Source organism: Chiloscyllium plagiosum, unplaced genomic scaffold, assembly GCF_037043375.1.
Source record: "Chiloscyllium plagiosum isolate Xiang-an unplaced genomic scaffold, Cpla_swu_hap1 HiC_scaffold_43, whole genome shotgun sequence".
In the NCBI taxonomy this organism is placed as follows: Eukaryota; Metazoa; Chordata; class Chondrichthyes; order Orectolobiformes; family Hemiscylliidae; genus Chiloscyllium; species Chiloscyllium plagiosum.
The window spans coordinates 22,118,098-22,145,681 of NW_028270181.1; the positions used below are offsets into that span (position 1 = coordinate 22,118,098).

The 27,584-nt window shown below is 44.9% G+C and overlaps 1 protein-coding gene across 12 annotated transcripts in view; it reads left to right on the forward strand.

Annotated features, from left to right (window-relative positions):
- Positions 1-27,584, forward strand: part of ptpn20 (protein tyrosine phosphatase non-receptor type 20) — a 440,815-nt gene that overhangs the window by 199,774 nt on the left and 213,457 nt on the right. For all 12 annotated transcript variants that reach the window (XM_087982468.1, XM_087982474.1, XM_087982476.1 and 9 more), the window contains 5 exons: positions 1,141-1,293; positions 3,350-3,535; positions 5,024-5,186; positions 7,795-7,999; positions 23,141-23,244. In XM_087982468.1, coding sequence (XP_087838594.1) covers positions 1,141-1,293; positions 3,350-3,535; positions 5,024-5,186; positions 7,795-7,999; positions 23,141-23,244 — 811 coding nt within the window. The remainder of the gene's footprint in view (positions 1-1,140; positions 1,294-3,349; positions 3,536-5,023; positions 5,187-7,794; positions 8,000-23,140; positions 23,245-27,584) is intronic.

Below are 27,584 nucleotides of genomic sequence, written 5' to 3' on the forward strand. Positions count from 1 at the left end.
AGCCAATGTATTCACCACAAAATATTACCATCTTTTCCCAGAATGATTTGGATTAATCAATGCTCTCAGCTTTCATAAATTTTCTTAAAGCTGCCCAGTGGTATTTTTTCAAATGTCCACATGATTACAAAGGGGGCCCCATTTTACGAACAACTGATTTACAAATACTCAAATTTATGAATGCAATTTAATACAAGGGGGTGACTTTAAAGAGCTGATGCACAGACATTTCCTGTACTTACGAATGGCTCCTTTACATGATCCTGGATTGGGTTGCAACTTGCAAATGGACCTGTGAATGGGCTCAAGAACTGAATCCGTTTGCAACCCAGGCACTGCCTGCCTGCATTTTGTATCTGGAGAAAGTGAGGACTGCAGATGCTGGAGGGCTGATGAAGGGCTTATGCCTGAAACGTCGACTCTCCCGCTGCTCGGATGCTGCCTGACCTGCTGTGCTTTTCCAGCACCACACTTTTTACCATGTATTTTATATCACTTGTATTGGACTTGCAAAAATTCCTTATTGACTCAGATTATAATTTACGGTAATCCAAAAATGACACCTCCCCAAAAGTCCATTAGAGACTCCATTTTAGGAGCATGAGTCTGGACCATCATTACAGCCCGATTTCCACACTTAAAAATGTCCATCCGCTTGCTGAGTTAAAGTCAAGGCCTAAGTGTCAGCTGCTTGCTTGGCCATGCAGTGTATCTAAGCCTGGTTTTAGTCTATTCGCCATAGCAGCTGATATCTAGCTAATGAGAGGCTGTGGGATAATCAAAGGAGGGACACCAGATCACCCCAAACCCACCCCCAACACCCTGCTAAAACCAGAACTTCACTGTGAGATTGTCAAGGAATAACGTAAGGTGGACAAAGGACTAGTTTGATCACAAGCTAGGGTCAACATTCCGACTCTTCGAATGAATCCATGAGTCAAAGATGTGAAAGATATTGGGCTATAATATTCAGAGGAGTTGCCTTCCTCTCCCATCATGCACAGACAAATAAACAAGGCACTTGGCAGGAATGATGGCTGTGGAGTGATTCAGGGCGTCCTCTTGGTTGAATGTGCTGGTAACAGAAAGTATGTTATGGTAACATTGGCTGGTAACAGAAAGTATGTTATGTTTATAAAGGTGCATGGCAAGAACTACTATCGTGTTGAACATTACATTCCTCCCAGTGTGATGGAGAAAATGGCTTTGACTTGTATAAAGGAAGAATTACCTCGACTGCACTCAACGTACTTTAACTTGTCTGAAGAGGAGGCTGAGTTGGAATTTCTGAAGGTACGTGGAGCCTTTTTGATTAGGAATTGTATTTTTTTGTAGCAACAATAATGGTTGAATTCTTCATGTTCATTCCTGTTTGTGCTTATTTAAACAAAGCATTAACCCAACTAAAAAAAGTGGATTTAACTAGTAGATTCTGCAATGTGTCCCCTATTATCAACTTCAGTCAATTGAGCCTAGTTTTTGGATTTCCAACACATAGAAGAATCAACACAAAATCAGGAGTATAGGGCAGGCCATTTGGCCCAAGAAGACCACACCAACCGTCTGAAGGGTATTCCACCCAAACCCAACCCATCCCTGTAACCCACCATTTGCCATGGCTCACGCACATCTCTTATATACCTCTGGACACTATGGGGCAATTTACCATGGCCAATCCACCTGACCTACACATCTTTGGACTGTGGGGAGGAAGTTAGAGCACCCAGAGGAAACCCATGCTGACACAGGGAAAATGTGTGAAACCCACACAGACATCTGCCCAATGGTAGAATCGAACCCAGTCCCTGGCACTATGAGGCAGCAGTGCTAACCATTGAGCCACTGTGCTACATGATCCCAAATGGTTCATTCTTCAGAGCAGTTCAGACAATGGTCTGGTTGACATCATTCTTTGATGCGTCCCACCAAGATTGAGGTTAACGTTTTTGTTATATGATCTTCTAGTTCAGAAGATTGTGGGTTCAAGCCCCACTCCAGGGATTGTGACAACAAAAATCAAAGCCGATTCACCAGTGTGGAACTCCTGCTCTGTCTCTAGGTGAGACATTAAACAGAGGCTGTGTTTCCCTCTCAAGTGGGTGTGAAAGAACCCATGGGGTAAGGCTTCAGAAATCTGAAGCACGAAGGGAGTCCTTGTTCATTTTCTCTTAAGATTTAACATGCAGGTTCAGTTGGCCATCAGGAAGGCAAATGCAATGTTAGCATTCATTTCAAGAGGACTAGAAAACAAAATCAGAGATGTACGGCTGAGAATATATAAGGCTCTGGTAAGACCACATTTAGAATACTGGACTCCGTTTCTTAGGAAGAATGTGCTAGTGTTAAAGGAAGTCTAGAGGAGGCTTTACAAGAATGATCCCAGATAAGAAGGTCTTGTCATATGAGGAGCAGTTGATAACTTTGGGCCTGTACTCAATGGAGTTTACAAGAATGGGTTGGAACTTACAGAATACTGAGATGCCTGAACAGAGTGAATGTGGAGTAGATGTTTCCACCATTAGGAGAATCTAGGACCCAAGGTCACAGCCATAGAGCGAAGGGAAGACCCTTCAGAACTGAGATGAAGGGGAATTTCTTCAACCAGTGTGTGTTTGAACATATTACTACAGTGGGCTGGTTATTGAGCGTATTTAAGACAGAGATAGATAGGTTCTTGATTAATAAAGGGATCAAGGGTTACGGGGAGAAAGCAAGACAATGGGGTTCAGAAACATACCAGCCATAATCAAATGGTGGAGCAGACTTAATGGGCTGAATGGCCTAATTCTGCTCCTCTATCTTCTGGTCTTAGAATTACTTTGAAGAAGAACAGCGAATTTTTTTTGTTCATTCATGAGATGTGGGTGTTGCTGGCTAGGCCAGCATTTATTGCCCATCCCTAATCACTCAGACGGCAGTTAAGAGCCATTTGGAGTCACAGGTAGGATGCCAGGAATCCTTACCTATAGGGAAGTTGATGTTAAAGAAAATTAATCCCAAATATTTATTGAATTCAAATTCATGCTGAAATTCAAACCCCAGAATGTTACCTGAGTCTAATCTGGTTTAATGTTTAAGTGATAATACCTCTCGGTTATCCCCACTGACCCGGTCAGCGCTTATTCCTGAGTCAAAACTCCAAAAATAGATTATCTGATCATTGTCATTTCTGTTTGTGGGAACTTGCTGTGTACAAATTGTTTTCTGTCTTTCCTACCTTACAACAGGGCCGACACTTCCAAACAACTTTGCCGGTTGTAAAGAAGGTTAGGAAAGGTTAGGACTTATCAATGTAAGTCCTTTCTCCTGTGGGAAATGATGTTTATTGGGCTTTGACAACATATTGCAGGTAACACAGCAGCTTCCAGAGTACGGGGTCCTGTTCCATCGGGTGGCACGGGATAAAAAAGCCACAGGTGGGGAAGTTGTGCTCGGAATCTGTGCCAAAGGGATCATTGTTTATGAGGTGAAGAACAACAGCAGGATCGCCAGTCTACGCTTCCAGTGGCGTGAAACCGAAAGAATCACATTTAATGTAAGTAGCACCACATGCCCATCACGTCCTACAAGCGGTGAAACAAGATCTTTTTCACAGCTTGTCCCCATTCCTTCTCTCGTTGCTGTTGGTTCATGTGGGGTTTTCATTCTCCAGATGGCATCAGCACTGTGCCCAAGTGGTCAGCCTCATGTGTGGTGCATAGACACGGGGTTTGACTGGCACCTCATTTGCCTGCCAAATGCTAAGCTTGTAGGCACCTCAACCCATGCCAGGCTGGCAGTATTTTCCAATGTGGATCCCCGATACTGATTACAAACAGGAACTCTAGCTGAACTTTATTAATCCTCTGCGTTTCCGTATGAGTTAATCTGTTCCTCTGATCGCAAGGTTTCTCGTCAAACTGTATTTATTGGAAATGTACACATGATGCTTTAGCAATGGCATCTGTCTCCTGAACTGCTCACACTCCAGCAGAGTCTCCCTCTTGTGAGACAGCAAGGTTGGGGATCAGTTAGCTCAGTTGGATGGACAGCTGCTTTGCAATGCAGCATGCCACAAGCAGTACAGATTCAATTCCCACATATAGCTGAGGTCACCATGAAGGTCCTTCCTTCTCAACCTCACCTGAGGCAGATTAAACTCTCTAGAACATAGCCATCATCATACCTCATGAGAACAGACCCTTTGTTCCAACCAATCCATGCCAGACATAATCCCAAACTAAAGTAGTCTGACCTGCCTGCTCCTGGTCTGTATCCCTCCAGAACCTCCCTATTCATGTACTTATCCAAATGTCTTGTTACACCATACTTTTAGAGGGTCTCTGCATTTTCAGAAGAATTTCACCCTATCTCTACACTCTGTTATTCAGGGATGCATAATATTTCAATGATCATATCAGCTGAAATGAGTTGACTGTATTCTATCTACTGAAGGTTTATTTCAGTATATATTTTCCAAAGCTCACTAATCCCCTTCTCAGGTATGGATGTGAGCTTGTTCTATATGCACCATTCCACATTTCTCTTCGTTGTGTCATTCTTTCTTGGTGTGAGTCTATAACGTGTGTCCTAAACACATCATGTTAATTTGTAATGCAGTGGTATTCACTAAAAATTAAAGAAGCAAATTCTCCACAAATAATTCTTTATCCATTACTTTTTGGGTATTGAGATAAAGAAAACAATGAAAGACTGCTTGAAATCACAAAAGTGTCTGGTGTGGTAATCTGCCAAGCTGAGGGTGTATATATAGGGTGGGTGAATGGGGAATTTTCAATGCGCTCATCTGATGTAGCAAGGCAGCTACACTAGGTGGCTTTGGCATTGATCCTGGTTCTTATCCTCTTACCTCCAAGCATCCGTATGATCCAAAATATGCCAACGCACAATGGGCCAAAGGTAACACCACTTTACTTATGGCACATATTTGCTCCAATTCAACACTTACATTGAAATTATTGCCTCCTACTAAGTGACTTGGTATGAAAAGGAATAATGCGATCTGATCAGTATTTCTCTTTAGAGAAAGAAGTTTACTGTGCAAAGCAATTCAGATGGTAAGAAGCACACCTTTGTGACCGAAAACAGCAAAACCTGCAAATACCTGATCGAACTATGCTCTGCTCAGCACAAGTTCCAGATGCAGATGAATTCGAGGCAGCTTTATCAAACCACCTTTCAAAATGGTAAGTACAGGACCACAATCTGTGTCGACTAAAATGGAGGTGGTATTGTCATATAATAGCAGGTTCTCTTTACTCTGAAAACCCCATAAACCCAACTCAGCATTGATCCATTGCTTTAGATGAGGAGAAAAGTCGAACCTTAGGAGCAATTTGTAACTCAGCGTTTCTGTGCTTTTTTATTGATTTCCCCACTGCTTCTATTTGGAGTATCTGATCACTGATTGATACTGCGATAGATTACCATTGTTGCTCTGTGACTTTCACCCTGGACTAGCAGGGAAAGAAAGCAGCTAACTGTCCCATCCACAAGCCCCGCACACACCCTTCCACACTAAAATGATCATTCGATCCTAGGGAGAGTGTCAGACCCCAATACATATATCAAACTTACCTTGTGACTGAATCAGCTTGATGCTGTATGCTGGAAATTGAGTAGATAAGCCCCAGCACCATCACTTTCAGGCAACCACATCCAAACTCCAGGCCAACTTGATAATCATACCTTGTTGAGTTTATAAAGAAGCAGAATATAGGCCATTCAGCCCCTCAATACAGCTGATCTGATTGTAACCTGGAATCCACATGCCTGCTTACCCTTTCACCTCTTGTTTACCAGGTTTCTCTCTGCTTGAGCCTTACAAGACTGCTTCAGAAATAGAGTTCCAAAGATTTCATTTGATTTATTGTTGTCACGTGTAACTACATACAGTGAAAGGTATTGTTTTGCGTGCAGTACATAGCAAATAAGGACATACAGATCATTGGATGTTTAGACAGAATGAGCCTTTCCAGGTTAATGGCTGCACAGGAGGTGCTCAAAAGCAAGATCGACATTAGATTTGAAATTAGAGAGGTTCGTTCAGAAATCTAATAACAGTGGGGAAGAAGCTGTTCTTCAACCTGTTGATATGTGTATTTAAGTTTTTCTGCTTGATGGAAGAAGTTGAAAGAGAGTATAACTGGGGTGTGAGGGGCCTTTGATGATGTTGGCTGCCTTTCTGTGGCAATGAGAAGTGTAGCTGCAGTCCATGCATGGGACACATGGTCCTCTGAGAGAAAATAAGTTTGTCTATTCTGTGTTAAAATGGGTGATCTCTTGTTTTTAAGTCATGGTCCCCACTTCTTAATTCTCCTACAAAGGAAATGTATGCTCCATATAAGGCCTGGAAAGTCCCCTGAGCATTCTAAACATTTCAATTCAACTTGCCTCTTGCCTTTCTAATCTCCAGCGGGTACAAGCCCTTCCAGTTCAACCTTTCCTCAAGACAACCCGCCCATTCCGGATATTAATCTAGTAAACCCGCTCTGACTGTTTCCAAAACATAAACACCTTTCCTTAGATATATGGCCAACCCTGCACACTACTCCAGATTGTGTTTCACTGGTGCCTTGTACAATTGAAGCATAATCTCCCTATTTTTGTGTTCAGTTCTCTTTGTGATAAAATGATAACATTCCATTCGTTTTCCTCATTACTTACTGCACCAGCACGTTAATGTTTATTTTGCAATTCATGCATGAGGACACTCAAATCTCAGAGATCTTCAATCTCTCACTGTTTGATAAGATGCTTCATTTTTATTCTTCCTGGCAAATGGACAGTTTCACATTTTGATATGTGAAGTTCCGTTTGCCAGATCTTTTCCCACTCACTTGATTTGTAGCCTCCTTATGTCCTCTACACACCTCACTGTCCTATCTACTTCTGTGTCACCAGAATTTTTTTTGCCACCATACCTCCGTCCCTTCATCTAAATCATTTATATAAATTGTAAACAGTCAAGGTCCCAGCACCAGTCCCTGTGGCACATCTCTCGTTACATGTTGCCAACCTGAAATGCCTACCTTTTGCTCCTTTAGCCAACTTATACCCATGTGAATTCTCACCACTTCTGCTCATGTCCTGGTTTGCAGCCTTGTTTTAGAAGCTGCAAAGAACTCTCTGCCTGGAATTTTAGTTTCAAAGCAGTGTTGCAAACTCATCACAGGATGGTTACAGCACTGAAGGAGGCCATTCAGCCTATCAAAATGGTACTGGGTTTTTTTGCATAAGGAATTTACTGAGTCCCATTCCACACCCTTTTCCCTATTTCTGCTTTCACTGATATTTGCTTGTTGTTGGTTCTCTAGGGGTTTGACAGTGGAGCATTGGTAAAGCTATGGGATTGGTCATTCAAAGGTCCAGGTTAATGCATAGGGGATGTGGGTTCAAACCTCACCATGGCAGCTGGTGGGATTTAAATTCAGTTTACATTTAACTAGAATACGAAGTATGTCTCAATAATAGTGACCATGATGACGATCATCAGTTGCTGTTAAAACCCATCAGTGTCCTTTAGGGAAGGGAACCTACCATCCACACTTAGCCTGGTCTCCATGTGACTCCAGACCCACAGTAGTTTGGTTGACTCTGTCTGAAAGGGTCGAACAAACCATTCAACATAATGTCCACGTTCCAAAAAGAATAAGATCAAGTCTTCAAGATTAGCTTATCATGGGTTGGTGCTGCCCAGCTCTGCACTGAGGAGCAGCTTCTGTGTTCGTATTCTGCAGCCCAGTCAGCATTTGATGTTAATGTCAGATTAAATACCTTTTTGTTTCCACACAGAAGAACACGTTTTTACCTCTGTAGCTTCGAATGAGACACGATACGCACGGCGCAGGCGTTTCGAGGAGATGCGCAATATTTCCCGTTCAGAGACCGTGTTGAGTCACCCTAATGTGGACACCGCCTCGATTGGAGCACTGAGCAAGTCCTGTGACAACCTCATGGCAACCATGGCTACCCCAGGAGGCACCAATTACATGTGGAGGTAGGTTTATCCTTGTAGAGGTAGGTTTATCCTTGTGGAGGTTGGTTTATTCTTGTGGAGGTAGGTTTATCTTTGTGGAGGTAGGATTATCCTTGTGGAGGTAGGATTATCCTTGTGGAGGTAGGATTATCTTTGTGGAGGTTGGTTTATCTTTGTGCAGCCACACCAGGGATTCCTTTTCAGTCAAACATGCTTAGCCTGCTCAGCAACCATACAGAAGTGAGGAGAGCACAGTGGTTAGCCCTGTTACCTCACAGCACCAGCGACCTAGGTTTGATTCTAGCCTTGGGGTGGAGTTTGTGCATCTTCCCTGTACCTGCAGATCCTCCTCCCACAGTCCAAAGATGTGCAGGTTAAGTGAATTGCCCTGTAGTGTCTAGGGAAGTGCAGGTTAGGTGGGTTAGCCATGGTATAAATCCCATGTGGGGTTGTGAGGGTGGTGTGTAGGTCTGTGTGGGATGTTAGATGGATTGACAGGAGATTTTGTGGTCAGGAACGGGATTTTTGGAAGGTATGTTGCCTCCCCGGTGCCAGGGTCCGGGATGTCGCCGATTGGGTTTACAAGATTCTGAAGGGGGAGGGTGAGCAGCCAGAAATCGTGGTACATATTGGCACCAATGATATAGCCAGGAAAGGGATTGAGGATCTGAAAAGTGACTACAGAGAGTTAGGTTGGAAGCTGAGAGCAGGACGAGTAGAGTAGTGGTCTCGGGTTTGCTACCGGTGCCACAAGATAGTGAGGTGAGGAATAGTCAGCGAGTGCAGTTTAACACGTGGCTGCGAGGCTAGTGCAGGAGGGAGGGCTTCAGATACATAGACCATTGTGATACCTTCTGGGGAAGGTGGGGCCTGTACATGAAGAGGGGGGCACAAATGTCCTGGGTGGGAGATTTGCTCATGTGGTTCGGGAGGGTTGAAACTAGTTTGGCAAGGGTATGGGAATCAGAGCTATATATCTGAGAGGGGGGCAGTTGCAGTTCGGGCAGTGACAGAATATAGTGAATCTATCGGGAAGGTTTTTCACGCAAAGAAACAAAGGTATTGGTTAAAGTGTGTCTGCTTTAATGCAAGGAATGTCAGAAATAAGAGTGACGAACTTAGAGCATGGATCAGTACTTGGGACTATGATGTTGTGGCCATAATGGAGACGTGGGTTTCACTGGAACAGAAATGGATGCTAGATGTTCCAGGGTTTAGAACATTTAAAAAGAACAGGGAGGATAGAAAAAGAGAGGGGGGGGGGGGGGGGTAGCATTGCTAATCAGAGAGTGTATAACAGCTACAGAAACAAAGGTTGTTGAGGAAGGTTTGTCTACTGAGTCAGTATGGGTGGAAGTTAGTTGAAACTTTATTGCTGGAACAGCACAGCAGGTCAGGCAGCATCCAGGGAACAGAAGATTCGACGTTTCGGGCACAGGCCCTTCTTCAGGCCTGTGCCCGAAACGTCGAATCTTCTGTTCCCTGGATGCTGCCTGACCTGCTGTGCTGTTCCAGCAATAAAGTTTCAACTTTGATCTCCAGCATCTGCAGACCTCACTTTCTCCCATGGGTGGAAGTTAGGAACAGCAACGGAACAGCCACCTCATTGGGGGTTTTATGGACTCCTTAACAGCAGCAGAGAGATTGAAGAACTCATAGGCCAGCAGATTTTGAAAAAATACAGATGTAGCAGGGTTGTTGTTATTGGTGATTTCAACTTTTCCAATATCGACTGGAACCACCTTAGTGCAGATGGTTTGGATGGAGCCGTTTTTGTCAGGTTGTTCATGAGGGTTTCCTTACTCAGTATGTAGACAGACCAATGAGGGGAGAGGCCATTTTGGATTTGGTGCTTGGCAATGAGCCAGGACAGGTGTCAGATCTTGCGGTGGGAGAACACTTTGGTGACAGTGATCTCAACTGCCTCACATTTGCCATAGCCTTGGAGAGGGAAAGGAGCAGTTACTGAGGGAAGCTATTTAACTGGGGAAAAGGAAATTATGATGCTATCAGACAGGAGTTGGAAGTACAGACTGGGAGCAATTGTTCCACAGAAAGGGCACAGCAGACACGTGGAGACTGTTTAAGGAGCAGTTTGTTGCAATTAGTGCACAAATTTGTTCCTCTAAGAAGGGGTAAGATCAAGGAACCTTGGATGATGAGAACAGAGGAACTTCTTGTCAAAAGGAAGAAGGCAGCGTACTTAAGGTGGAGGAAGCAAGGATCTAGCACAGCTTTAGAGGATTACGGACTTGCTAGAAAGGAGCTCAGAAATGGACTGAGGAGAGCCAGGAGGGAGCACGAGAAAGGCTTGGCAAGAAGGATTAGGGAGAACCCAAAGGCATTTTTCTCATACGTGAGGGATAAGAAAATGATCAGGGAGAAGGTAGGACTGATCAGGGTTCTTGTTGTGAATAGGAATTTTGAGGAGCCGGGATACAGGCTTGAACAGATCAAGATTGATGAAGTTGATGTGCTGGCAAACATTAAGATTGATAAGTCCCCAGGGCCAGACCAGAGTTATCCTAGGCCACTCCGGGAAACGAGAAAGGAGGTTGCTAAGCCGCTGGCGAAGATCTTTGCCTCCTCGCTCCCCACGGGAGTCATACCGGAGGATTGGTAGGAGGCGAATGTTATTCCTCTTTTCAAGAAGGGTAATAGGGAAATCCCTGGCAATTACAGACCAGTCAGTCTTACGTTTGTGGTCAGCAAAGTTTTGGAAACAATTCTAAGGAATAGGATTTATGACTATTTGGAAAAGCATATTATGATTAAAGGCAGTCAGCATGGCTTTTTGAGGGGCAGGTCATGCCTCACAAATCTTATTGAGTTCTTTGAGGAGGTGACAAGACAGGTCGACGAAGGTCGAGCAGTAGATGTGGGGAATGTGGACGTCAGCAAGGTGTTTGATAAGGATCCCCATGGTAGGCTCATTTATAAAGTCAGGAAGTATGGGATACAGAGAGATTTGGCTATCTGGATTCAGAATTGGTTGGCTGACAGAAGGCAGAGAGTGTTGTAGATGGAAAGTATTCTGCCTGGAGGTCAGTGTTGAGTGGGGTCTTGGATGAGGAGGTTCAGGGGTGGGTTAGTAAATTTGCAGATGACACAAAGGTTGGAGGTGCCGTTGATAGTATCGAGGGCTACTGCAGGCTGCAACGTGACATAGACAGGTTGCAGAGCTGGGCTGAGAAATGGCAGATGGAGTTCAACCTGGATAAATGCGAAGTGTTGCATTTTGGAAGGTCAAACTCGAATGCTGAATATAAGATTAAAGACAGGATTCTTGGCAGTGTGGAGGAACAGAGGGAACTTGGTGTTCAAGTACATAGATCCCTCAAAGTTGCCACCCAAGTGGATAGGGTTGTTAAGAAAGTACATGGTGTTTTGGCTTTCATTAACAGGGGGATTGAGTTTAAGAGCCGTGAGGTTTTGCTGCAGCTCTACAAGTCCCTGGTGAGACCACACTTGGAATATTGTGTCCAGTTCTGGTTGCCCTACTATAGGAAAGATATGGAGGCTTTGGAGAGGGTGCAAAGTAGGTTTACCAGGATGCTGCCTGGACTGGAGAGCTTGCCTTTTGTAGAGAGGTTGACTAAGCTTGGACTTTTCTCTCTGGAGAGAAGGAGGAAGAGAGGTGATCTGATCGAGGTATACAAGATAGTGAGAGGCATGGACAGGGTCAATAACCAGAGATTTTTCCCCAGGGTAGGATTGACTAGCACGAGGGGTCACAGTTTTAAGATATTAGGAGAAAGGTATAGAGGGGACGTCAGAGGAAGGTTCTTTATGCAGAGAATTGTGAATGCATGGAATGTGTTACCAGTGTGGTGGTGGAAGCAGAGTCATTAGGGACATTTAAGCGACTGCTGGACATGGATAGCAGTGAGTTGAGGGTTGCGTAGGTTAGGTTATTTAATCCTTGGCACAACATTGCAGGCCAAAGGGCCTGTTCTGTGCTGTACTTTTCTATGTTCTTCGGAGGGTCGGTGCAGACTCGATAGGCTGAATGGTCTCTTTCTGCACTGTAGGAATTCTCAGTGTGAGATTATGAATCAGTTGCATAAGTGAGACAACAAAAGTGGAACATCGAGTAATGGTCTGGTATAAAATATAAGATGCTAATGTCACTCTGAGAGGTAAAAATCATTGCGCTGGTGAATAGCGACTGCTTCTAAATAATGCCTGTAGTAGAATTCCTATTTGCTATAATATGCAGTAAAAGCAAACCAATTTGAACAAAGAGCAGGATATTGTAGATAACATGCAGTTATCACGAGCTCATTTATCTGGACACTGTTAGCCAATTTATTATTTTCTGATGTGAGTTTTGTCATCTGTGGGGCTGGAGGAAGCCGGATGAGCTCAGTTCCATTACCTTGCCATGCCGAAAATGAAGTGTGGAATCTTGTTTTCGATTGCATTGTTTGATACTGGTTCTGGGAGCAATCACAGATCCTGTTTTTCAATCTGCATTTAGTGCATGAACCATCAAATGCTCAATGTTTGTATTCTATTCCAAGGCAGTGACTTTTATAGGGATAAATGTGTCGTGGATACTTTAAAATGAATGTAGAGCAGATTATGTTTCAAGAAAAGATTAATGAACCTATAAATATTTGGAATGTAGATCAGCTGTGAGAGATTGTTTGAGAGAAACTTTAGTTTGGTTAAATTGAAAAGTACTGATTTCATACTTGATGTCAGTACAGTCATAGAGTCACCGAGATGTACAGCACAGAAACAGACGCTTCAGTCCATGCCGACTAGATATCCTAAATTAATCCAGCCCCACTTGTCAGTACTTGGTCCATATCCCTCTAAACCCTTCCTATTCATATAACTATCCACTTGCCTTTTAAATGTTGTAGGAGAAAGTGAGGACTGCAGATGCTGGAGATCAGAGCTGAAAATGTGTTGCTGGAAAAGCGCAGCAGGTCAGGCAGCATCCAGGGAACAGGAGAATCGACGTTTCGGGCATAAGCCCTTCTTCAGGAATGAGGAAAGTTTGTCCAGCAGGCTAAGATAAAAGGTAGGGAGGAGGGACTTGGGGGAGGGGCGTCGGAAATGTGATAGGTGGAAAGAGGTCAAGGTGAGGGTGATAGGTCAGACTGGGGTGGGGCGGAGAGGTCAGGAAGAAGATTGCAGGTTAGGAAGGCGGTGCTGAATTCGATGGATTTGACTGAGACAAGGTGGGGGGAGGGGAAATGAGGAAACTGGTGGACTCCGAGTTCATCCCTTGTGGTTGGAGGGTTCCTAGGCGGAAGATGAGGCGCTCTTCCTCCAACCATCGTGTTGTTATGGTCTGGCGATGGAGGAGTCCAAAGACCCACTATGCCTGCCTCTTCGTAGGATATGTGGAACAGTCCATCTTCCGCAACTACACTGGCCCCACCCCCCACCTTTTCCTCCGCAACATCGATGACTGTATCGGCGCCGCCTCGTGCTCCCACGAGGAGGTTGAACAGTTCATCCACTTTACCAACACCTTCCACCCCGACCTCAAATTCACCTGGACAGTCTCAGATTCCTCCCTCCCCTTCCTCGACCTTTCTATTTCTATCTCAGACGACCGAATCAACACGGACATCTACTACAAACCGACCGACTCCCACAGCTACCTGGACTACACCTCCTCCCACCCTGCCCCCGGTAAAAACGCCACCCCATTCTCCCAATTCCTTCGACTCCGCTGCATCTGCTCCCAGGAGGACCAGTTCCAAAAACGTACAACCCAGATGGACTCCTTCTTTAAGGACCGCAATTTCCCCCCCGACGTGGTCGACGATGCCCTCCACCGCATCTCTTCCACTTCCCGCTCCTCCGCCCTTGAGCCCCGCCCCTCCAACCGCCACCAGGACAGAACCCCACTGGTCTTCACCTACCACCCCACCAATCTCCATGTACAGCGTATCATCCGCCGTCATTTCCGCCACCTCCAAACGGACCCCACCACCAAGGATATATTTCCCTCCCCTCCCTTATCAGCATTCCGTAAACACCACTCTCTCCGTGACTCCCTCGTCAGATCCACACCCCCTACCAACCCAACCTCCACTCCTGGCACCTTCCCCTGCAACCGCAGGAGGTGCAAGACATGCGCCCACACCTCCCCCCTCACCTCCCTCCAAGGCCCCAAAGGAAACTTCCATATCCACCACAGATTCACCTGCACCTCCACACACATCATCTATTGCATCCTCTGCACCCGATGTGGCCTCCTCTATATTGGGGATACAGGCCGGCCACTTGCGGAGCGTTTCAGAGAACACCTCTGGGACACCCGGACCAACCAACCCAACCATCCTGTGGCTCAACACTTCAACTCCCCCTCCCACTCCACCAAGGATATGCAGGTCTTTGGACTCCTCCATCGCCAGACCACAACAAATCGACGGTTGGAGGAAGAGCACCTCATCTTCCGCCTAGGAACCCTCCAACCACAAGGGATGAACTCAGATTTCACCAGTTTCCTCATTTCCCCTCCCCCCACCTTGTCTCAGTCAAATCCATCGAATTCAGCACCGCCTTCCTAACCTGCAATCTTCTTCCTGACCTCTCCGCCCCCACCCCAGTCTGACCTATCACCCTCACCTTGACCTCTTTCCACCTATCACATTTCCGACGCCCCTCCCCCAAGTCCCTCCTCCCTACCTTTTATCTTAGCCTGCTGGACAAACTTTCCTCATTCCTGAAGAAGGGCTTATGCCCGAAACGTCGATTCTCCTGTTCCCTGGATGCTGCCTGACCTGCTGCGCTTTTCCAGCAACACATTTTCAGTTTTAAATGTTGTACCAGCCTCCACCACTTCCTCTGGCAGCTCATTCCATACACGTACCACCCTCTGTGTGAAAAGGTTGCCCCCTCATTCCTTTTTAGATCTTTCCCGTCCCACCTTAAACCTATGCCTTCTAGTTTTGGACTCCCCTATCCTGGGGAAAAGACCTTCTTTATTTATCCTATCCATGCCCCTCATGATCTTAGGGCGGCACAGTGGCTCAGTTAGGGCGGCACAGTGGCTCAGTGGTTAGCACTGCTGCCTCACAACACCAAGGTCCTGGGTTCAATTCCCGCTTGTCTGTGTGGAGTTTGCATATTCTCCCTGTGTCTGCGTGGGTTTCCTCCAGGTGCTCCGGTTTCCTCCCACAATCCAAAGATGTGCAGGTCAGGTGAATTGGCCATGCTAAATTGCCCACAGTGTTGGGTGTGTTAGTCAGCAGTAAATATAGGGTAGGGGAATGGGTTTGGGTGGGTTTCTCTTTGGAGGGGCGGTGTGGACTTGTTGGGCCGAAGGGCCTGTTTCCACACTGTAGAGAATCTAATCTAAACCTCTCTAAGGTCAGTCCTCAGCCTCCGACGCTCCAGGGAAAACAGCCCCAGCCTATTCAGCCTCTCCCTATAGCTCAACCCTGGCAACATCCTTGTAAATCTTTTCTGAATCCTTTGAAGTTTCACAACATCTTTCCTGCAGCAGGAAGACCAGAATTAAACACAGTATTCCAAAAATGGCTGAACCAATGTCCTGTGCAGCCGCAACATGGCCCTCCCCACTCTTGTACTCCTGTACTTTATGACTCACGTACATTTGTAACTGTACAAGGGGCAAATATCAGGACACATGATCCTAGAGGTCCTGTGGACCCATCAGCCTGTTGCTCAGCAACAGTTTGAAGGAAGGATGTTTAAATTATAGCCCTGCATTAACAGATGGGTAGAATGGAAATCAATAGACAATTCTGTCATTGTAAGAAGACGAAGAACTGTGGACTTTGGAAATGTGAATGAGATTCTGTCATTGTGCTGAGAAATGATGAACAGTTAATGTGAGACATGTGGGACCTAATCAGTGAATTGATGTAATAATCTCAGTGGAGGTCCAACCATCAAAAACAACAGCCTGAATTTATATAGTGCATTTACCATAACAGAACCTCCTAATTCATGGGAGGGCTATAAAGCAAAATCTGACACTGAAATAAAAACAGAAATTGCTGGGGAGACTCAGCAGGTCTGACAGCATCTGTGGAGAGAAAACAGAGTTAATATTTTAGGTTCATTGACCCTTCTTCAGAACTGGAGTTCAGAAGAAGGGTCACTGGACTTGAAATATTAACTCTGTTTCTCTCTCCACAGGCATGGACAGACCTGCTGAGTTTCTCTGGCAATTCTTGTTTTTGTTTCAGATCTTCAGAAGACTGGAGGGTAGCGATTGTTGTGCCATTATTCAAGAAGGTCTGCAAAGAAATGACTGAGAACTACCAATCAGTAAGTTTAACATTTGTGGTAAGTAAGTTACTTGAGAAGATTCTGAGAGATAGGATATACATGCATTTGGAAAGACAGGGTATGGTTAGGAGTAGGCAACATGGCTTTGTGAATGGGAAATTGTGCCTCACAAATTTGTTAGAGTTCTTTGATTAATTGACCAGTAAGGTTGATAAGGGCAGGGCAGTAGATGTAGTCTATATGGATTTCTATATGGTAGGCTGCTCTGGAAGGTTAGATCACATGGAATCCAGGGGGAGCTGGGCACATGGTTGATGATAGTAAGTAGAGGTTAATAGTGGAAGGATGCTAGTTGGACGGGAGGCCTGTGACTAGTGGAGTGCCTCAGGGGTCGGTGCTGGGCCCATTGCTGTTTGTTATCTATATCAATGATTTGGTGAGAATGTAAAAGGCATGATTAGTAAGTTTGCAGATGACACTAAAATAGACAGTATCGTGGACAGTGAGGAAGGTTATCAGAAGCTTATCAGGTGGGAACCTAAACTGTGGTTCCAGTATACAGGAGCTTGAGAGGTATGAGATCAGAAATAAGGTTTCAATATTGCAAGAGGGCACCAGCAAGCAAGAAGTTGTTTTGAAGTGTGTCTACATCAATGCCAGTAGTACCCAGAATAAGGTGGGTGAACTTGCAGCATGGGTTGGTACTTGGGATTTCGATGTTGTGGCCATTTCAGAGACATGGGTAGAGCAGGGACAGAAATAGTTGTTGCAGGTTCTAAGATTTAGATGTTTCAGTAAGAACAGAGAAAATAGTTAAAGAAGGTGGGAGTGTGGCATTGTTAGGCAAGGACAGTAATTACGGTGGCAGAAAGGACATTTGAGGACTCGTTTACAGAAGTAGTATGCGCTGAGGTTATAAACAGGAAAGGAGAGGTCACCTTGTTGGGAGTTTTCTATAGGCAGAGGATGTAGAGTTTTCTATAGGCAGCATAGAGGAAAATCAACTGTACAGTGTATTCAAAAAGAATGGGTTCCCAATGAACGCAGTCCGCTGATTTCTCAGCAACAAACCCAAACAAGCAGACAAAACATGTCCAGAAACCCTAGCCATTCTCCCGACATCAAAGACATCTCAGAAATAACTGCTAGACTAGTCAAACCCCTTGACATCATGGTAGCCCACAAACCCACCAACACACTAAAACAGCAACTAATGAACTTGGAAAACCATATACAGACAACAAGCAAAGCTCATGTAATTTACAAAATACCTTGCAAGAATTGTAACAAAAACTACCATGGACAAACAGGCAGAAAACTAGCCACCAGGATACATGAACATCAACTAGCCACGGAATGACATGACCTACTCTCACTAGTATCCTTACATACGAATGAAGAAGGACACCACTTCGATTGGGACAACACATCCATCCTAGTTCAAGCCAAACAGAGACACGCACATGAATTCCTAGCAGCATGGCATTCCAACTGGAACACTATCAAAAACACGTTGACTTGGATCCCATTTACCACCCCCGAGAAAAAGAACAGGAAATGACATCACCATAGGAAATGATGTCACAACAGGAAATGACCTCACCAACCCTTGGAAAGTCAAACATATTATAGAAAGCAGGCTACACCACCAGTGCCTCATTCAGAGGCTCACTGAGGAAGTTACCTAGTATGGTGATGAAACGTCTGAAAACAAACCTTCCAGCTTAGCGAGCAAGCCTCAACCTGAGCTACAAATCTTCTCAAAACTTGCGAGAGGATGTAGAGGAAAGGATAGCAAAAATGGTCGTCAATAGGAGCGAGAGTGATAGGGTAGTTGTTATGAGGGACTTTAACTTTCCAAATATTGACTGGGAACACAATAGTTCAAGTACTTTAGATGTGTCAGTTTTTGTCCAGTGTGTGCAGCACAGTTTCCTGACACAGTGTGTAGACAGGCCAACAAGGGGCGAGGCCACATTAGATTTGGTATTGGCTAATATACCTGGCGAGGTGTTAGATTTGGAGGTAGGTGAACATTTTGGTGATAGTGACCACAATTTGGTTATTTTTACTTTAGCGATGAAAAGAGATAGGTATACACCGCATGGAAAGAGATATAACTTGGGGAAAGGCAATTATGATGCGAGTAGGCACGACTTAGGATGCATAGCATGGTGAAGAAAACTGCAGGGGATGCACATCTTGAAATGTGGAGCTTATTCAAGGAATAGCTACTGCAGATCTTTGATAGATATGTACCTGTCAGGCAGGGAGGAAGTGATCGAGTGAGGGAGCCATGGTTTACCAAGAAAGTTGAATTCTTGTCAAGAGGAAGAAGGAGGCTTATGTTAGGATGAGATGTGATGGCTGAGTTAGGGCGCTTAAGGGTTACAAGTTAGGCAGGAAAGACCTAAAGAGAGAGCTAAGTAGGGCCAGGAGGGGACATGAGAAGTCATTGGCGGATAGGGATCAAGGGAAACCCTAAGGTTTTCCATAGGTATATCAGGAATAAATGAATGACTGGAGTAAGATTAAGGCCAATCAAGGATAGTGGTGGAAAATTGGACAAGGAGTCAGAGGAGATAGGGGAAGTGCTAAATGAACATTTTTAGTCAGTATTCACACTGGAAAAACACAATGTTGTCAAGGAGAATACTGAAATATAGGCATCTAGACTAGACGGGATTGAGGTTAACAAGGAGGAAGCTTTAGCAATTCTGGAAAGTGTGAAAATAGCTAAGTCCCCTGAGTCAAGTGGTATTTATCCTCAGATTCTCTGGGAAGCCAGGGAGGAGATTGTAGAGCTTTTGGCTTAGATCTTTATGTCGTCATTGTCTACAGGAATAGTGCCAGAAGACTGGAGGATAGCAAATGTTGTCACCTTGTTCAAGGAGTAGAGACAACCCTGGTAATTATAGACCAGTGAGCCTTACTTCGGTTGTGGGTAAAGTGTTGGAAAAGGTTACAAGAGATAGGATTTATAATCATCTAGAAAGGAATAAGTTGGTTTTATGAAGGGTAGGTCATGCTTCACAAACCTTATTGAGTTCTTTGAGAAGGTGACCAAACAGATGGATGAGGGTAAAGCTGTTGATGTGGTATGTGGATTTCAGTAAGGTGTTTGATAAGGCTCCCCACAGTAGGCTATTGCACAAAATACGGAGGCATGGGATTGAGGGTGATTTAGTGGCTTGGATCAGAAATTGGCCAGCTGAAGGAAGACAGAAGGTGGTGGTGGTTGATGGGAAATGTTCATCCTGGAGTTCAGTTACTTATGGTGTACTGAAAATATCTGTTTTGGGGCCACTGCTGTTTGTCATTTTATAAATGACCTAGATGAGGGCTAAGAAGGATGTGTTAGTAAATTTGCGGATGACATTAAGGTCAGTGGAGTTGTGGATGTTGCTGAAGGATGCTGTAGGTTACAGAGAAACATAGCTAAGCTGCAGAGCTGGGCTAAGAGGTGGCAAATCGGGTTTAATGCAAAAAAAGTGTGAGGTGATTTACTTTGGAAGGAGTAAAAGTAATGCAGAGTACTGGGCTAATGGTACGATTCTTGGTAGTGTAGATGACTAGAAAGATCTCAGTGTCCATGTACATCGATCCCTGAAAGCTGCCACCCAGGTTGATAGGGTTGTTAAGAAGGCATACGTTGTGTCAGCTTCTATAAAGAGAGGGATTGAGTTTCGGAACCATGAGGTCATGCTGCAATTGTACAAAACTCTGGTGTGGCTGCACTTGGAATATTGCATGCAGTCTGGTCACCGCAATATCGGAAGGATGTGGAAGCTTTGGAAAGAGTTCAGAGGAGACTTACTAGGATGTTGCCTGATATGGAGGGAAGGTCTTATGAGGAAAGGCTGAGGGATTTGAAGCTGTTTTCATTCGAGAGAAGGAGGTTGAGAGATGACTTCATTGAGACATGTAAGATAATCAGAGGGTTAGATAATGTGGACAGTGAGAGCCTTTTTCCTCAGCTGGTGATGGCTTGCACGAGGGGACATAGCTTTTAATTGAGGGGTATTAGATATAGGACAGATGTCAGAGGGATTTCTTTACTCAGTGAGTAGTCGGGGCGTGGAACGCACTGCCTGCAACAGCAGTAGACTCGCCAACATTAAGGCATTTAAATGGTCATTGGATAGACATATGGATGAAAATGGAATAGTGTAGGTTTGTTGGGCTTCAAATTCTTTTCACAGGTCAGCACAACATCGAGGCTGAAGGGCCTGTACTGCGCTATAATGTTCAATGTTCTAAATTGCAGCAGGACCTTGATCAGCTAGGGAGGTGAGCTGAGAAATGGCAAATGGAGTTTAATGTAAAAAAGTGTGAGGTACTCCTATTTGGAAAGTCAAATCAAGGTAGGAGTTTTTTCATGAATTGTAGGGCCTTAAGGAATGTGATGGAACAAAGGGATCTTGGAGTCCAGGTTCACAGTTTTCTGAAAGTAGAGTCACAGATAGACAGGGCAGGAAAGAAGGCTTTTGGCACACTGGCCTTCATCAGTCACAGCATTGAGTATAGAAGTTGGGAAGTTATGTTGAGTCATACAGGGCATTAGTGAGGTCGCACTTGGAGTATTGTGTTCAGTTTTGAAAGTTTGGCATCAAACTGGAAAGAGTGCAGCAGAAATTTGCAAGGATATTGCCAAGACTCAATGGTCTGAGTTGTAGGAAGAGGTTGGACAAGCGAAGACTTGTTTCTTTAGAGTGTAGGAGACTGAGGGGGGACCTTATAGAGGTGTATAAGATCATGAAAGGCATGGATAGGGTGAATGCACTCAGTCATTTTCCCAGGGTTGGGGAATCGAGGACTAGAGGGCATCTGTTTAAGGTTAGAGGGGCAAAGAATAAAAGGGAACCTGAGGGCAACGTTTTTGCACAGAGGGTGGTACGCATATGGAATGAGCTGCCAACGGAAGTGGTTGAGGTTGACACATTAACAACATGTAAAAGATATTTGGACAAGTACATGGATAAGAAATGTTTAGAAGGATATGGGCCAAGTGCAGGGAACTGGAGTTAGTGTGAACGGACATTTTGGTCAGCATGGACCAGTTTGGGTCAAAGGGCCTGTCTCCGTGCTGTAGGACTCTCTGACTCTATCTTCATCTTCTGCAGTTCTTTGTTTCATTAAAATATAACGCTGAGTCACTTTCGGAGATATTGACTGAGAAATTCCAATCGGGTTGGAAGCCCTATTTCCAAATGTACTTAGAGTGAAACTGATCACGTTAATCTTTTGGTTCGTTCTGTCCTGGTCAAGTGCCTCCTGTTGCGAAGGAGCTGAGAGCTGCTCAGGTAACATCACAGCCAGTAAAACGGAGAGAGTCAACTTGGAAATCACAACCCCTTGTTGCAGCTGTATTCTGAAGGTTAAAGGCCTCGTTAACATCTCATAAGAAAAATACATGAGGTTCAAGTGAGATGAGGGTGTCAGGTGGGAGAGGGACAAAGGTCATAGGGAGAGAGGGGTTTGGGTGGTGATGGGTGAAGGGGTTTAGGGTGTCAGGTGGGAGAGGGACAAAGGTTGCAGGGAGAGAGGGGTTTGGGTGGTGATGGGTGAGGGGTTTGGGTGGTGATGGGTGAGGGGTTTAGGGTGGCAGTTGGGAGAGGGATAAAGATTGCAGGGAGAGGGGGTTTGGTGGTGATGGGTGAGGGGTTTAGGGTGGCAGGTGGGAGAGGGACAAAGGTTGCAGGGAGAGAGGGATTTGGGTGGTGGTGGGTGAGGGGTTTAGGGTGGCAGATGGGAGAAGGGGATGAAGGTGTCAGGTAGGTGAGGGTAAGAGTGGTAGGGAAAGAAGTTGTTAAGGTGGCAGTGCTTGAAGGGTAAGAGTGATGGAGAGAAGAGAGAAGGGTTTGGTGAGGGGTTTAGGTAACATATAGGTGAGAGGTCAGGGTGGCAGGAGAGACGGCTGAGGGTTGGCTGGTGGGCAGGGATTTGGATTTGGGAAGACCCCAAAGACCTTTAATAAAGTTACTTGCAGTGACAGCTAGGGTAATACCACAATAATGACCCCAAAATATCTCTAGACCCTTAATTAAGGGTTGACGGATAATGAGACTGGACTTACATGCAACTCTTTGGCCTCACCCACCCTCATGAGGGTCAACCCATATTCTGAGAAGCTGTAAAATCATAGAATCTTAAAATCCCTAGTGTGGAAGCAGGCCATTCGGCCCACTGAGTCCACATCTGAAGCACATCCAGCCCATTCTCAACCCCTTCCCCTGTAGCTCTGCATTTCCCGTCACTAATCCACCTAGACACTAAAGATTTACAAGGATGTTGCCAGGGTTGGAGGATTTGAGCTATAGGGAGAGGCTGAACAGGCTGGGGCTGTTTTCCCTAGAGCGTCGGAGGCTGAGGGGTGACCTTATAGAGGTTTAGAAAATCATGAGGGGCATGGATAGGATAAATAGACAGAGTCTTTTCCCTGGGGCGGGAGAGTCCAGAACTAAAAGGCATAGGTTTAGGATGAGAGGGGAAAGATATAAAAGAGACCTCAGGAGCAATTTTTTTCACACAGAGGGTGGTACGTGTGTGGAATGAGCTGCCAGAGGAAGTGGTGGAGGCTTGTACAATTGCAATATTTAAAAGGCATTTGGATGGTTATAGAAAAGGTTTGGAGGGATATGGGCCAGGTGCTGGCAGGTGGGACTAGATTGGGTTGGGATATCTGGTCAGCATGGACAAGTTGGACCGAAGGACTCTATGGACAATTTAGCATGGCCAATCCATCTAATCTCACTGTAGGAACTTGTAGGTAAAGCATTAGCAATTTATACAGATTGCCATGATTATCAGAAATTTGAGCAATGCTTGGTCTTTTAGGAGAAGCAACACTTCACCACTGGATGGTCCCTGGTTTGGCCTGAACACGTGCTCACTGTGTAAGAGTCCAAGTTAATGGAAGCTCTTTTTCTCTTGCAGCAGAACAGCTGATGTCCCTCAATCTGAAATTCTCACCTCTTCGAGAGAAAGGTGTCGATACTTGGATCTGCAGAATGTGACTCCAGGTCAAAGTGATGTGACTGGTAAGTTCAGAAGAGAGATTCTGTGTGTACAAAAGGAATTTTTTTATTAAACCCAACTCCTGTTGAGGAGGGAAGGTGAGGCCATTTTATGAACTGTTCCAGGAACAGAGTCTCATTGCGAGTGTCCATCAGCAGAATGCCCATGTTCTCAATATGGAATCATTCAGAAAGTAAGGAGGCAGAGGATACAGGAAAATTTGGCTGTCTGGATACAGAATTGGCTGGCCCATAGAAGACAGAGGGTGGTAGTAGATGGAAAGTATTCAGCCTGGAGCTTGGTGACCAGTGATGTTCCGCAGCAATCTGTTCTGGGACCTCTGCTCTTTGTGAGTTTTATAAATGACTTGGATGAGGAAGTGGAAGGGTGGGTTAATAAGTTTGCCGATGACATGAAGGTTGGTGGAGTTGTGGATAGTGTAAAGGGCTGTTGTCGGTTGCAATGGAACACTGACGCAATGCAGAGCTGGGCTGATAAGCGGCAGATGGTGGTCAACCTGGAAAAGTGTGCAGTGCTTCATTTTGGAAGGTCAAATTTGAATGCAGAATACAGGGTTAAAGGCAAGATTCTTGGCTGTGTGGAGGAACAGAGGGATCTTGTGGAACCACGTCCACAGATCCCTCAAAGTTGCTACCCAGGTTGATAAGAAGGCGTATGGTGTGTTGGCATTCATTAGCAGGGGGATTGGGTTTAAGAGCCGCAGTTTATGCTGCAGCTTTACAAAGCCCTGTTTCGACCACACTTGGAATATTGTGTTCAGTTCTGGTCGCCTCATTATAGAAAGGATGTGGAAGCTTTAGGGAGGGTGCAGAGGAGATTTACCAGAATGTTGCCTGGACTGGAGGGCATGTTGTCTGAAGAAAGATTGAGCGAGTTAGGGCTTTTCTGATTGGAGCGAAGAACGATGAGAGGCGACTTGGTAGAGGTGTGCAAGATGATGAGCGGCATAGATAGAGTGGATAGGCAGAGACTTTTTCCCATGGTGGAAATGGCTATCACGAGGGGGCATAATTTTAAGGTGATTGGAGGAAGGTTTAGGGGAGATGTCAGAGGTAGGTTCTTTACACAGAGAGTGGTGGGTGTGTGAAATACACTGCCAGCAGTGGTAGTAGATTCAGATACATTAAAGACACAAAGCGATAAGCTCATGGATGATAGTGAAATGAAGGGTATGTAGGTTCATCTGATCTTAGAGTAGGGTAAAAGGCAGGCACAGCATCAAGGGCCGAAGTGCCTGTACTGTGCTGTACTACTCTATGTTCTATGTTCTAATATGCTCTAGAACAATTTTGTAATGTTCTTTTTATAAATGCTGGAAACATTCTGAATATTTTAAAGGTTGCACGTCATGAATCAAATTGGTACAGGATGCGAACTTAAAATGGGATATAGTTGACGATTGTTTGTCATTGTGCCTGTCTCCAGAAAGAGTTATTATAACATGCAAAATTATCCCATCCAGTGGATATCGATGTAGACTGTAGCACATAAAGTGTGGGATATTGTAACCTCTACAAGGGCCCTGCACTATATCCCATGCAGGCAATTATCTTTTATATCTAGTGCACCAGAATGACCCTTACTTAAAGAGTAAGTTCCCATCCTATTTCCCATCTACAGCTTGGCCCTGGCAAAATCATCTAAAGAGAGGAAACTGAAGTCTCCCCACTGGGTGTAACTTGTGATCCAGCTGCAAATTTTGCTCATTTTTGGAAGTGCCCTACATTCTTCAAATTTCTAATGACTCCAAACTTGACTACTCCAACAGAAAAATAAAATACTGAGACCGGAAATAAAAGCAGAAAGTGTTGGAGAAACTCAGCAAGTCTGACAGCACCTGTGGAAAGGGAGAACTGGAGTTTATGTATGCTTCACATTGCTGACCTTCCATTAGAAGTGAAATGTGACCGTTTGTTTCTGTCTCAACTATGTTAAAGCTCACCTGGCTGGCCTTCCATCTTAATCTGAACATACCCTATGATTATCTTTATTGAGTTCACGGGCTATAGATTATGGGCAGCAACATTTTAAAATATTTTTGCACGTAACTTACAAGGGTCTAGGTGGGAACTTTAAGTTTTTTGCCTGGCTACGTGACTTTGAGGGAACATTACCTCACTCTGCTTAGCACCAACAAAAGGAGAAAGTGAGGACTGCAGATGCTGGAGATCAGAGCTGAAAATGTGTTGCTGGAAAAGCGCAGCAGGTCAGGCAGCATCCAAGGAGCAGGAGAATTGACGTTTCGGGCATGAGCCATTCTTCAGGAATCTGAAGCAGGGCTCATGCCCGAAACATCGATTCTCCTGCTCCTTGGATGCTGCCTGACCTGCTGCGCTTTTCCAGCAACACATTTTCAGCTAACACCAACAAAACCTTGGCTGTACCATACTCTAATTCATATTGAGTCCTGTTCACTATTTGTACCTGCACTCACACCCACATGCCATCCCATGAGACCGTGACAAAAGTAAACTATCTCTGCCTCCTTGTCCTTCTGGAATTGGCTCTAGCCTTTGACATAGTTGACTATACCATCCTGTTTCATTGTGGGTGACTTTACTCTCACTTGGTTGCATTTATATCTATCAAATTATAGCCAGATAATCACTTGCAAAAAAACACAGGGAATGCTGGAGAAACTCAACAGGTCTGGCAGTATCTGTGGGGAGAAAAACAGAGTATATACTACAGTGTGACTCTTCTTCACAACTCCAGAGCAGTATAGTGTTTTATGTCATTTGTAAGATCTTCTCTTCCTATTCCCATACTGTTAGCTCTGTTCTTCCCCCAAGGGTGTACCGTTGGATGCTCCTATCTCTCCTCTATGTGCTGTCCCCTGGCTTCATTATCCATTAATAGAGCGGACATGGCAAAGATGTTTCCATTAGTAGGAGAGACGAGGACCTGAGGGCACAGCCTCAGAATGAAGGGACAACACTTTAGAATTGAGATTAGATTAGATTCCCTTCAGTATGGAAACAGGCTGTTTGGCCCAACAAGTCCACACCAACCCTCTGAAGAGAAAACCCACCCAGACCCACCATATTTACCCCTGACTAATGCACCTAACGCTATGGGCAATTCACCTAACCTGCACATCTTTGGATTGTGAGAAGAAACTCACGCAGATGCAGGGAGAATGTGCAAACGCTACACAGACAAGTCACCTAAGGCTGGAAATCAAAACGGGGTCCCTGGCGCTGTGAGGCAGCAGTGCTAACCACTGAGCCACCATGCCAAATTTCTTCAGCCAGAAGTAAATCTTTGGTATTAATTGCTGAAGGAGTCTGTGGAGGCTAAGTCGTTGAGTGGATTGAAGACAGAGATAGATAAGTTCTTGATTAGTAGGAGGATTAAAGGTTAAGAGGAGAAGGCAGGAGAATGGGAAACATATCAGCCATGATTGAACAGCAGGGCAGACTCTGTGCTGAATGGCCTAATTCTGCGCTTATGTCTTATGGTCTCATGGTCTACTGTCTCTCAATTGCTCCATTGTTATTGAATTATCGGGCTGCTTTTCTTGACTAGTCCAATATGACTTTGCTGGTTTCCTCAATCTACCCTCTGTAAAATCTTGAGGCAGTCCAAAATTCAGTTGCCTGCATCTTAACTTGCACCTCTTGCTACTCCTGTCTCACCCCTGCACTCGCTGACCTACAGTGTCTCCCAGTCGAATATCTTGATTTTAAGATTGTCATCCTCATTTTCATACTTTTAACTCTCCCTCTCGTTGTAATTTTCCCTAACTTGACAATCCTCTGAGATATCTGCTCTCTTCTAGTTCAACAACCTTGTGCATTCCCAGTCATAAGTGCTTTCCCGGTGGTGAACACTGTCTTCCCTGGAGGAGTGGGGGGGTCCCCAAACTCTAGATTTCATCTTTACACCTCTCCAATATTTTGTTTGTATTTTAAGATACAGTAGACTCCTGAATCCACGGATTCGATTTCTGCGATTTGAGTTACCCGCAGTTTACCGCAGCCCGAAAATATTACATGGAACATTCCAGAAATAGTTCCAGGGGGCTGCCGGAGAGGTAAATATCCCGTTTAAATGATAGGGTTTGCCACTATCTGTGGTTTCGTGCATCAACGGTAGGTCTTGGAACATATCACCCACAGATACGGGGGACATCTGTACTTGTTAAAACCCAGCAGTTTGACTGAGGTGTTAGCCACATGATTCCAATGTCTCATTCTATGTCTCAGTATCAACTTCTGTGTGATTACATCTGTGCCTTCTGACATTGTCCCACTTTGAAGGCCTGTTAGTGGTGGGAGTAGTTTCTTCTGTAAAAATGTCAAGGCTACAAAGACTTGCGTTCATCTCATGCTTTTAGCAT